At 42.6% G+C, this 12,999-nt stretch overlaps 1 protein-coding gene across 6 annotated transcripts in view; it reads right to left on the bottom strand.

Moving 5' to 3' along the window:
* The window catches only part of NPTN (neuroplastin), a 70,004-nt gene that overhangs the window by 7,348 nt on the left and 49,657 nt on the right, over positions 1-12,999 (bottom strand). For 4 of the 6 annotated variants that reach the window (XM_047797318.1, XM_047797319.1, XM_047797316.1 and 1 more), the window contains 2 exons: positions 5,845-5,978; positions 2,109-2,382 (listed from right to left, as the gene is read on the bottom strand). In XM_047797318.1, the coding sequence (XP_047653274.1) occupies positions 2,109-2,382; positions 5,845-5,978 (408 nt within the window). Of the gene's footprint in view, positions 1-1,721; positions 1,815-2,108; positions 2,383-5,844; positions 5,979-12,999 lie in introns of all 6 variants that reach the window. The other 2 variants (XR_007137201.1, XR_007137202.1) reach the window with 1 other exon arrangement.

The raw sequence follows: 12,999 nt of genomic DNA, 5'->3' as shown, positions 1-12,999 counted from the left end.
GCTCCTAAAAAAAATGATAGCCACTTCCTTCCTTGAGCAGGTGCCTACACCTGTCAGACAGAACCAATACTAACCATCCCTCAAATCTAACTCGATGGTTTTCCACAAACGCTCAGACAGCAAGCTGGGAAATGAAGTGGCTTCCTACAAAGACGACTGGAACCTCTGACAGGGACAGGCTAAGCCAATGTGTCCACTCTGCCTTTAAACCATCCTTACCTTAAAGTAAAAAATCAGGTTTTGAAGCCCATCTCTGCCTTTTCCTCCTGACTTTTTGCATCTCAACTTTTGCATAGGAATAGGTGATTATTTAGCAAAAGCATTCGGAGAGGATGAAAAAGCCCTTTTCAAGAGTGAGGCATAATTGCTCCAAATAAGCCAACGATGAAAACACTCTGACAGGCAACTCTCCCCCTTTACTCTCAGATCTAAACATAGGTCATCTGCCTCGGAAGTCCTAATTTGTAGCAAGAAAGAGAAATTTGGAGGAAAAAAGCATTATGCATATATGAACAACCTAAGAAAGCAGTTTCACTTCAGAGAACAGCAGTTCTGTGGACCCAGAAGAAGGAAAACAAAAATCCCAGGACACTTATGTTTCAGGGAACGAGCCCATCTATTTACAAAGGTTTATCTACTTCCAGCAGATGTCCATCCCATTCCTCTGTCTAGTTCATTGCTGAATGTGCATTTGGACAGAAGTTCACCAGGTCTCCCCCACATACATCGTTAGTTTCAACAAAAAAAAAACCTTTTCACCAGCCTCACTACAATACTCCCTCCTAGTTAGTTCGGGCTAAGAGATTTAGGAGCTGCTGAGAAGAAAGGAAAAGAAGGGAGAGCGGCTGTTGCTCTCAAACATGTCCTTCCGGAGAATTTAAAGCCCTGGCATGCCCTCAGGGCTCTTTCTGAGGGAGCACCAGATCCCCTTAGTACCCCTCCACTGACACACAGGGCTGGCACTGTGTCCTGCTGGACAGCCACAGGGAGCAAAGAGCTCTCTGGGGCAGGGCACAGCACTGCAGTGCACAAGCACAGGCCCAGTCAGGCTGGATTTGGCATCCTCCCATCACCCAAGGTTGGCCTCCACTGAGCTTGGGTGCAGACTCTTCCAGTCCAGTCAGTGACAGGCAACTGGTGGTAATGGTTGTCCGGACAACTAATTTGTTTTTGCTGATGATGTTACAGGGTGGGAGGGTGGCGATGGGGAGCTAGTTAGGAATCTGAAGTACTATTGATTCAAGTCTCCATTAGCAGCTCCCCCAATTATAATCACAGGGTTAGAAATGGAACGACTCTGACAAAAAGCATCAAAAACTTTTCTGGCCGTAAGCATGTCTAACAACCTAAGATTCTTGTTCTTTCCAAGGCCTAGTAATTCATTGTGGTTCTGCTATTATCCACTCCAGTCTCTGACCCTAAGGCCAGCTTCTTGGTGCCACATCAGGGCATGGATCAGATGTTATCAGGAGTTAGCCATCCATCTTAAACTGGGGGTGGTGGATGCATCAGATAGTCTCCACCATGCTTGTCTGTGAGACAGAAAAGCCAAATGGCAGGGACCTGCTTCACCAAAAACCTTGAAAATCTTTTGAAGGGACCAACCAAAGGAACCAAAGGCTGGCTTGTTCCATTGGCTTTTCTCAAGAACAGTTTGACTGGGCTGGGGTAGTTACCTACAGGGGCTACACCAGGCAACCATGTGACAACCAGTTAGATACCTTAAATCTGTCTGAAAGGCCAGGTGGCCTGCGATCTTGGGGTGGCTTCTAGGCTTGACTTGGATTCTCCTCAAGCTCAATCTGCCTGATGATCTGTATTGAAGGAGGACAGAGCTGAACAAAGAGACTGACAGCTGCCCATTCCCCACAAGGGGCCTGAAGGGCAGACACGACTGGGGTCAGAGAACACCCACATGGAGGGACAGAGCTAATAATTATAGTTCGAGATGGCTAATCTTAGGGATGGGGGAGAGGAACCATTATAAGAATTTTCCTTCTCTTCTTTTGGGATTGAACCCAATATCCTTGTAGTCCTCTTTGGGTTCTTGGAAACCAACCCAAGGAACCAGCCCCAACATTACCGCTATTCTGTAGGGATGCTCTTACCGTCAGGAACTTCATCTGGCCTCTTCCTCTTCTCATACACAACAATGATCACCACAAGGATGATGATTTCTGCCAGAATTCCCAAGAAAGGCCAGAGTGGGGCCAGGTGGCTGCGTACCCTTAGGATGGTGACAACGGAGGCAGAGCCAATGGAGTTGGTAGCATTACATTCATACTCGCCAGGGTCTTCAGTGATCTGCAGGTTCATGATGCTCAGCTCAGTGTAATTTTCCCTGTTGATGATGATGAAGCGGCCAGAAGTGTTGACAATATCCTGCTCAGGAGCATAAAAAGGGAGAACACACAAAAGTCAAAGTAGGTGAGTTAGTGCCCAAGACAGGGAAACACTGTTCTCCATCCTTAGCAAGACATTGGATGGCATCAGGGAGCAGTGTCTAGCAACCATCCCTGTCCAAGGAACTTGGGAGTTCTTTGTTACTGATTCCCCTTCGATCTCAACAACTACCAGTCAACAAGCTTCTAGCAGAGCCAGGGTAAAAGTCTCCCCTGCTTTTGGTCCTCCGGACTTCCGCAACGTCTATGGAGTAAAAAAGGTCCTACCCTGTGGAGCTGGAAAAGACCCACTCAATCTAGAAAATGCTGCTCCGAACACCATGTAAGGAATTGAACAAGGAGCTCCCACTGCGGCACAATGAGATTGGCAGGATCTCTGGAGCACTGGGACCCAGAGTCAATCCCTGGCTTGGCACAGTGAGTTAAGGGTCCAGCATTGCTGCCAACCGTGGATCGGATCTTAACCCTGGCCCAGGAACACCATATGTCTCAGGACAGCCAAAAAAAGGAAAGAAAAAAAGAAAAAGAAATGAAAGAGGAAGAGGATGATGGAGGAGGGGTGTGACCCTCGCCCAGTCAAGAATGCATCTGGAAACATCAGGCCTATCTGCTGACTTTAGAGTCAGCACATCTACTTCATGTTCAGTGAATTCTGGAAAGTCTTCCTAAACTTAGAACTTGCTCCTAGTCAGAGTGGGGAAAATTCCTAACTTCCACTTCCTTTCAGAAATATGGGGTTAAAGGAAAATTTACTCAGTCAGCAAATATTTACTAATGTATGCTACATGATTTATATCCTTCCCTAAGGGGTAAGTGAGATAGGAAGGGAAAAGCATGACTCAAAAATGAACAAGGAGATGGGCTCCAAGAGGGAACCAGACCTCCAAAGGGATGGTTATAGGAATGTGCTAAAAAGCCCCAACAGTGGGTGTGTGGAGAGCTACAGTGCACAGAGCAAGCAGCCACTGCTACAGAGTCAGGAGAAGCTCTGAAGAAGAGCCAACATCTCAATTAGACTGTGAGGAAGGACAGTTCATCAGGACAGGAGTGCTCCAGGCACATGTGGAAAGGAGGAGGTGAGAGTATGACCACGGGTCTGGCTGGGGCTGGGACAGGCTTGTCATACCAATACCGTGGGATACCACCAGGGGAAAAATCTGACCTGTGTCAGTTCACACACAACTAAAGGGTAATCAGAAACAGAGGAGAAGAAAGGCAAAGATAATTCCCAGAATGATAGCTAGTTACAGCAAAAATCATATCCACATTTGAGTGTGGATATGGCTGAAATGGGAAAGTCACAGCCTTCAAAATTAGGAGTTATTCTGTGAAACTTCAACGCTAGGACTTGAGAAGCTACCAGCTTCTCTAACTCCTGCCCTACTCACTCACTAATTCCATATCTTTCAGATATGGCCTGAGATGATTTAGTGCAATCTTTGGTCCACAAGCCTTCAATGGGTATTTTTTACAATACCATCATATGCAAAAAACTTTCACCTTTTCAATGTATAGTAAGATATTGGGTGGTATTTGCCCTACTGTCACAGAGCTGTAAAGAATAAGGAGAAAGACATCAAAAGTATCCCATATTCTAAAAAAGAAAAAGGGGTCAAACAGAGGGTGAGGGACAAGGAGTCCTTCCAGGGCTTATTGAAAGGGAGCCCCATCAGACTGTCATATCCCCAAGTCCTCACCTAAACCATATCACCCTTCCACAGGCTATAAGAGAGAAGACAGGAGTGCAGATGATAGTAAGAGAGTTACACTTGGGAGCTGACAATGTGGCACAGCAGAAACAAATCTGACTTGTATCCAAGAAGATGCAGGTTCGCTCCCTGGCCTCGCTCAGTGGGTTAAGGATCCAGCATTGCTATGAGCTGGGTGTAGGTTGCAGATGCAGCTCAGATCCCACGTTGCTGTGGCTGAGGCGTAGGCCAGCGGTTATAGCTCTGATTGGACCCCTAGCCTGGGAACTTCCATATGCCTCGGGTGCAGCCCTAAAAAGACCAAAAAATAAAAACAAAAAATATAAAACTAGAATTATGGACTCAGCTAGACTACTCTTTTAACAACAAAGAAGTCTAAAAAAACTATAGGATCTGTCCAGAAAAGGAAGTTAAGCAAACTACTGAAATTAGTGTCTAGAAAAAAAATGAAAGCCATTTTACCTCAGTGCTCAACTATATTTAGGCTGTTCAAAGGCATCAATCTAGAAATAGCTTTTCTTTTCCCTACCCCACCTTCTTTAAAAGTTTTCTGTCTTCCAATTAATATATAGCTTAAAAGCAAGAAGTAATGATGTTTAATTTTAAATGTTTTCCAAAATACAACAGATAATGAAGAGTTTGTGGGAATGAGAAGAGATGAAAAACGTAGGGCCTCCTACCCAAGAACAGTAGAGAGAAACATGCATTTCCTTCCTAGCATTTTAGAAAACTGTTTTGTTGATCTTTCAATGACTGCTCTGAAAATACTCAACACAGCCACATCTTCACCTCTCCATTCCTCAGCCTCTCCCTCTTACTAATGGGTTTCTAAAATCTAGTCATCATTGTTCATGTTAGAGTCCTTGTCACCACCTGACATAATGTTTTATGGAGAGGCCATGGAGATGGGAGAATGGACTTGAAACTAAAAAAAAAAAAAAAAAAAATCCTATCTGACCCTTTAGCGTCTTGCCACTAATTTATCTTGGTTATTATGTATATAACATTTCCAAAGAAACTGGATTGGATCTCTAGAGTCCCTTCTGATTCTGAAGACTAACAATCAAAGAGGATGCCTGAAAAGTGGAGTGCCAGGCATACAAAGCCTGGGAGAAACACCCCCTCTGACAAAAAGGGAGACTGGTCAAACATTAATCAGACAGAAAGTGAACATCTGAAGTTCTGACTCTCCCAATACCATCAAGAACTGTCCCACAAATTGGAAAAGGTGGTTTGTGTTCTCTGACCATTTCTGGAGCAGATACTGTCAGATTTCCAATGTCTAAGGCTGCCTCAATTCTTAACCAGTATTTCATGTGTTCCAGGAATATACTATCATTTGCTCTCATTGCCCTTGCCTTCCCCCAAAACAAGAATGGTATGTTAAGATCACTTCAAGATCAAGAATATTTTCTTTAGCATAAATGGACTAGAATAATAGCAAAATTTTAAGATTGGGGTTAGCTTTTTTGGTGTCCTATCTTGAAGGCAAGCAGATGAATCCTTTACCAGACAGCTTTAACAAATCATGTATTGGGATTCCATGCTGGTCAGAGACTGTCAGTGACCTCCAGATGCACGCTGTAACTGACTATGACTCTAGAAAGGGCACCCAAGCTCTGACAGCTGTATGGCAGGTGGCAGAAACTAGTCCAGATGTCTGGACCTCCCCAGGAGGAACCCCAGCAACCACAGGGACCCATGTATAGAGAACCAGGTTGCCTCCTACTCACCACGGGCATACCATTCTCCTTCTTGCGCCAGATCCACTCTGGATGGGGGTAGCCAACTGACTTGCAGTACATCATGGCATCCTGCCCTTCATTCTTGTTCTCGCTCCGTTTATGGCCAGTGATGTCAGGAGCAGCTGTGAGAAAGGGTGTTGAATATAGTTACCATGGGAGCCTGCACTGAATGGGATACAACGGTCCTGCCTACTGGGTCATAACTTTGTTCGTTTAGACCCACCCTTACATTCAGCTTTAATAACATGCATTTCAGGTCAGAACAGAGCAATGGAGCTAATCCTAGGCCCTAACCTCCTGCCAACCAAAGCAGCCCAAGCAGACACCAGCATTCCTAATGTCAAGTTCTACTGTTAATACAGATGGTTCTCCAACCTGCTTGAAGAGAGTAGTAGAGGCTCAACTGCCCTAAATGAAACCATTCTTTAAAGAAAAGGCAAACAAACTGTTACCTTCTCCTCTACCAGTCATGTTTTTTTCTTAAAAGACCTGCATTAACAATAATATGTATTATATCAAATGCCATATATTCCCTTAAGGAAATGAGAGCACCCTGAGAACAAACACCAAAAATCAAGTTCTACTGAAAGATTTATAAAAACAATGAATGCTTGGAGTTCCCTCATGGCTTAGCAGGTTAAGGATCCAGCATTGTCACTGCAGTGGCTGTGGTTATTCCAATGGTGCAGGTTTGATCCCAGGCCCAGGAACTTCTGCATGCTGCGGGTGTGACCAAAAGTAACAACAACAAAAAAATAATGCGGAGTTCCCCTTGTGGTGCAGTGGAAACGAATCCGACTAGTATCCATGAGGATGTGGGTTCAATCCCTGGACTCACTCAGTGGGTTAAGGATCCGGCGTTGTTGTGAGCTATGGCGTAAGTCGAATCCACAGCTCCGATTCGACCCCTAGCCTGGGAACTTCCATATGCCACAGGTATGAGCCTAAAACGCAAACAAAAACAAAACCCCAAAAACAAAGAAACAATGAATGCTTGGAGAAGCTATCTGATGAATATTAACAGCCAAACTCTCCCAAAAAAGAGGGAATCCAGTAAACTGGTCTTTACAAGGGGAGAAAGGAAAGAAGAAGAAATTTAACCAATGTCCCAAGAGATTTTATTAACACCTAATATGCAGTAATCTCAATAAAGTTAATCTTGGAAAACTTTCTAGACATGCTGCAGGCTGTTGGTCTTCTCTGCTTTTAGGGGTCACTTAGTAAGAAATAAAGAACACCTGTGGTTTCAAAATTAGCTAAGTTTCAAGGATTCAAGAAACCCGAGATGGGGGCTTATTCTTTGAATTTGGCCTTCTTTGATGCTAACTATTATTTTCCACCATACCTTACCACTGATACTAATCTAAAAGCAATAAAACTCAAAGTAGGTTAGATATCACTTTCTAGGCAAAGAAGAGAAAGAGAATTAATAAGTCTGGGTCCAAATTCTAGTTTTGCTGGTTCTTTGTTATTCTGTGCTTCAATTCTCTATTGTCATATGGAATAATCTCAGCTCCTGTCTACACCTAATGTCTTTGATATATAAGTCATATGTCAAAACGTTCACTTTGAGACTGTAAAAGTCTGTACAATTGTGTATCATGGGCTCCATGACTCCATGTTTGTCTTCCTACTGGCATGGCTTTTCTTGGCTTAAAAAATTAAAAAAATATAAAAATAAATCTTGCTAATCTCAGACTGTGCTTCCCAGACCACCTCCTGAGGCACCCAGATAGGAATGGAATGAGTAAGGCCTCAAGTTGTCTTCTATAACCACTACCTGCCAGGCTAAGGCCTACTCAGTACTATTTGGTGTGAGGGGTGTTTTCTACGTACGATGTTATAAAGGAAAGGTCTTTGTTTTTCCAGGCACTACAGAAGGGAGTGAGTCAGGCTGGTTCAAAGTTCCCATCATGCCAAATTTCTCCCACGGCCACTCAGCCACTTCTCAGGCCTACTGTTCAACCTGGTCATGCCTCCTCAGAGCTTTTTTCAGTCGATAAATATTAATGACCATCTTAAGCATGCCAAGGAGCAAGCTCCATAGCCATAACTAAAACATCAACACGGGGAAGTGGAAAGACACAACCAACAAAAGAGCTACAACATTTTACCCCTAGCTGTGTTTCATTCATTTGACAAACATCTGTTGAGCACTCACTGTATGATGAATTAAGTCACAGAGTGGTAGGGGAAGGTATTTCTGATGAGGTGAATTTTATCCCAGTCATGAAGAAAATAAGGGTGTATCTGCAGGAAGAATACTCCAAGTAGAGGGAAAGGCAAAAGCCCATGAGGCAGAGGTGTGCTTGTTATATACAAGGAGCAGCATGGAGGAGCTTGGCTGAAATACAGTATGCAAGGGAAAGAAGGTAGAGATGAAATAGAGAATGGAGCCCAGACTGAATGAGACTTTGTAAACCAATGCAATTACTTTGGCATTTACTCTTAAGTCAGTTGGGAAGCCACTGGTGAATACTAAGTGCAGGTACAAAATTACACAAATACTGTAGAGAGATAATAGTGGAAGCAAGACCAATTATGAGGCTATTAAGAGTAATCCAGGCAAGGGAGAGAGTGGTTTGGATAAGGGTAGCAGCACTAAAAGTGAGGAAATTATGGATATATTTTTTTACGCTAAATTAATTTATTTGTTAATAGACTGAAGGTGGGATATGAGAGAAAAGGAATCAATGATGACCCCAAGGTTTCTGGCCTGCATTACTGCAAGAATGGAGTTGCCAGTTACTGAGATGAGGAAGACTGCAGAACAACTTGTATTTGTTTGTTTGTTTGCTTTTTATTTTGTTTTGTTTTGCGATGGAGCTATGTTGGTACTAAAAGCCAGGAGTTCAAAGTTCAGGACATGTTAAGTTCAAGACACTTTTTTAACATCCAAGTGAAGTTGTCAAGCAGGCAGTTGAATATTGAGTCTGGAATTCAGAGGAGTGGTCGAGGGTAGAAATGTTAACTTTCAGAAATCAGCTTATGTGATGAATTTTTCCACTTTCATTCTCCTTTGCCCCTCAGAGAATACCCACTCTATTTACTCTGGCCCAGTTATCTAATCCCAACAGTACTGTGAATTCAGTAGCATCAGATTTTACCTTGGAGGCCCCTAAGAGTACACCTGAGAACCACCTAGAAGGCTAATAGCTGAGTTGACTTATAGCTCCAGTCTCTAAAAAGCTACTACTCTTGAAGGCCAAGACCTGGAAACACAGGTGGGAATAGATTTCACTCCTGCCTTGGTGCTCAGGAGAAGAACACTGTATCCCCCTTTCATGCATCTACTTCCAGACTCTATAGAGGCTTCTATTTACAGATGTGAAGGCACCTTAAAGGCTACTGTGTGCAGAGACTACATAGATATGTAGCACCCCACTTTATTGCCCATGTTTACACAGTGAAGCCCACAAGAAAAAGTTTTCAATGGTTAGATCTACTACTGCTTTCTCAACTCAGCAAAGAATTCTGAGTAAAGCTTAAGAATTATATCCCCTCTACCTAATGCATTCAAAAGAATAATGAATGCCCTGATCATTCACCCCTGGGTTGGTGCAAACTTACTAGTCAGAGAGAAGATTAACCCAAGCCACATTGTTCTACCCTTATAGGGAATGACTACAACAACCATCACTTTAGCCTTTGGGTCAAAAGCTTTTTTCATTTCTGAGCTTTATGGTAGCTGCTCAATCAGAAAGCCTGTTCCTGCCCCAGCAGCTGAGCAGGACAGCAGACCCACAGCAAGAAAGGTAACTAGGCTCTCTCAGACCACACGTCAACAGTGGTCAGAAAGGGCGACCCTTAAGGCTCAGAGTCCACCTCTCAAATAGTCCACAAATTCTTTGATATTCTTCCTTCCAGGAGGTGGAACTTAATTTCCCTCCTCTTGAGTGTAGGCTGGACCTACCTAGTGACTTGATTCTAAAGAATAAAATATAGCATATGTGATATATATATGTTATATATTTTATACCTGTATTATATATATATATAATCTCATATTTTCATATATTAAAATAATGATGTGCAACTCTGTAAACTAGTTCACAAAATACAAAGTGGCTTTCTCAGGAACTTATGATGGAGCATGATAATGTGAGAAAAAAGAATGTATACATGTATTTCTGACTGGGTCACCTTGCTGTACAGTAGAAAACTGACAAAAGACTGTAAACCAACTATAATGGAAAAAATAAAAATCATTATAAAAAAATAAAGATCAATACAGCAGCATTTATCCGAATTGACAAAATCTATGTCCTTGGCTCTTTGTTATTATAATGTATATTTTACATTAAATATTGTGATAAAAAACAAACAAAGTGGCTTTCTCCCTGCACATATACAGCCTGTCTATTTCTGTGTGTCTGTGTGGGATCACACATTCCTCGGGGGAGGTTAGCTGCCATTCTAGGAAGACACTAAAACAGCCACATACATCATGAGGCCTACACAGTGAGGAATTTAAGCCTTCAGCCACAGCCACCGAGGCAGCCATCTAGAAAACAGATCCTCCAGCCACAGTCAAGCTTTCAGTTAACTACAGCCCCAGCCAACAGCCTGAAAGACCCTGAGCCAGAACCACCCTGCTAATCTGCTCCTGAATTCCTGACCTGCTGAAACTATGGTAGTAAGTATTTGCTGTTTTATTTATTTATTTATTTATTGCCTTTTCTAGGGCCGCTCCCTCGGCATATGGAGGTTCCCAGGCTAGGGGTCCAATTGGAGCTGTAGCTGCCGGCCTACGCCAGAGCCACAGCAATGCCAGATCAGAGCCACGTCTGCGACCTACACCACAGTTCACGGCAACACCAGATCTTTAACCCACTGAGCAAGGCCAGGGATTGAACCTGCAACCTCATGGTTCCTAGTCAGATTTGTTAACCACTGCGCCACGACGGGAACTCCAGTATTTGCTGTTTTAAAGCACTAAATTTTAGGGTAACTTATTATGCCATAACAGATAACAAATATATTTACCCAATGAAACAGACATTATCCCACTTTTATAGATTAGAAAACTTAAGTTTGGTAAGGTTTAATTTAAATTATACTGCTAGTAAATGGTAAAGCTAGAATCCAAATTCAGGGCTGACTGCAGAGGCCATGCTTTTTGTACTTTTCCATATAGAGGGAAATAAACCAAACCAGAACAAGGTCCATAAACAATAAAAAAATATACAACACACATTACTGGAAACTGCATAGCAAACTGCCCAAATGTCATCTTTGCTTGTAGATGTACTAGAACACTTCACACCTGAGATGGGACTGATTTATCTTAAGAGTTTAACTACTTCATATACTATAATGTAAAGAGCTTTGGGCTTTAAGTCAAGGAAGTCTGGCTCTATTTAAAGTCTATGACTCACTAACTGAGTAACCTAAAGCGGGTCATTTTAAATCCTTTGAGTTTCAGTATGTACTTTTGCGAAATGGTAATAAAATACTCAGACACTTCAAAGAGGTCTTATGAGGGTTAATTTACATCTCTATATTAATCTAGCACATGACTGGAGCCCTGGGTCAAGAATAAACATTTAAATTGGGTTATTAGTCATGGAAAGGAAAGGTGAGGCTAAGACTTGGGCATTATGAGTTCTAAAAAATCAGAAATGCTGATTATTATGTCTTCTCCCTATTTACTGACATAAACAGGATTTTTATTTGTGACTCTAATAAGGTTTACTCAGGGCAGATACTGACAAACTATATTGATTAATGGCCTATTTATACTGATTACAGTGTCTCACCCTATGTCGGCTTGTCGTTTAGTAACCAGGTCCTACTGGCCTGCAGCTAGGTCTGAGGAGTTGGATAGAGCAAATACTGCTTAGTTCTCTTTGCCTCCTCAGGGAGGGATAGAACGGGTAGCAAGAAAGTAACAGAGAGATCCTTAAAAGAGATCCCAGACCCATTTGGGAATTAATTCACACTCTGGCCTTGTCAGCCACATATTATAATCACATAAGTTAATGGATGGATCCTTCTAGTATCCTAATGAATGGCAACACTGGGGTTCCAAAAATCTTAGTTGCCTACTAACACCTGACCCAATTTCATGATCTGGGCCTTTGGCTGAGGACAAAGGCATGTTCCTCAGTACCCTCAACTGCCTAACGTGCAAGTACTTAAGAGTAAAGCATCCAGCTTCTTTGCCAGGCCAGTGGCTATAAAAACTGTCAGCTTAGGCAATGGATGAATACTCAGCTGAGGCTGATGTTAAATCAAGTTAATACAATGGAGCTGAGACAGGGAAGAAGGTATGGACCTCTTACCTGCACTGCTTATTTGGCACTCACCTTCCAAAAAACAAACTCATAACCCCACAACTCATTTTCAAAGAAACTCCATCCTTAAAGATACTATACAACATCTCATCCTACAACACACTGATAATGTAGAGATGGCCTCTTTGCCTCCTTTATGCAATCTAAGAAATCCCTTATTTGCTGTAGGCAAAAATAGGAGCTTGGATGAAGTAGAGGGAGAGTTAAGACTCACTGCTAGCCAAGGTACTAAGCCCAGGAAGCAATATAAGATTGGTCAAGATGGAAGCAAGAAAGATATTGGCTTTTCGGCTCAATATTCACACAGAATAGATTCATCAGTGGTTGTGAATACCAGAGCAGTCTGGGACTTGTGCTATCTTCTGCAGAAGGTTCACCCTTTTCCTGAAGGTGAAATCCTGAGTAGGAAGCACTGAAATCTCCAAGAGAATAATTCTAACCTTGGCTATACAATGTAATCATTATTAATATGCCTGATGCCTAGGCCACATTTCATATACCTTAAATCAAGTTTGAGAACTACTGCTCTAACACTTTTCCTGGGACCAATGTCTGAGTGAGGAGACTATAAGGAGGAAGCATCCCATAAGACAAGGAGATGAATGAGTGGAAGCATGAGGGCACCAAGGTGACGTTCTCAAAGAAGCTAACAGCCACTACCATTAGGAAAAGAAGCTCAGTAATCTTTTTCTTCAATAACCTAACCTCTCATCTGTGTCTTCATAAGGGAACCACAAACCTTTACGGCCTTTCAGAGACTTCAAGATCATCTACCTCATCCTACTTCATCATATACTTGGGGAATCTGTGGCTCAAGGAAGGAAAGTGACTTGTCGGAGTCATGGCA

This window comes from Phacochoerus africanus, chromosome 9 (assembly GCF_016906955.1).
Source record: "Phacochoerus africanus isolate WHEZ1 chromosome 9, ROS_Pafr_v1, whole genome shotgun sequence".
Classification (NCBI taxonomy): domain Eukaryota; kingdom Metazoa; phylum Chordata; class Mammalia; order Artiodactyla; family Suidae; genus Phacochoerus; species Phacochoerus africanus.
This window is presented reverse-complemented; position numbering and strand designations above follow the sequence as displayed.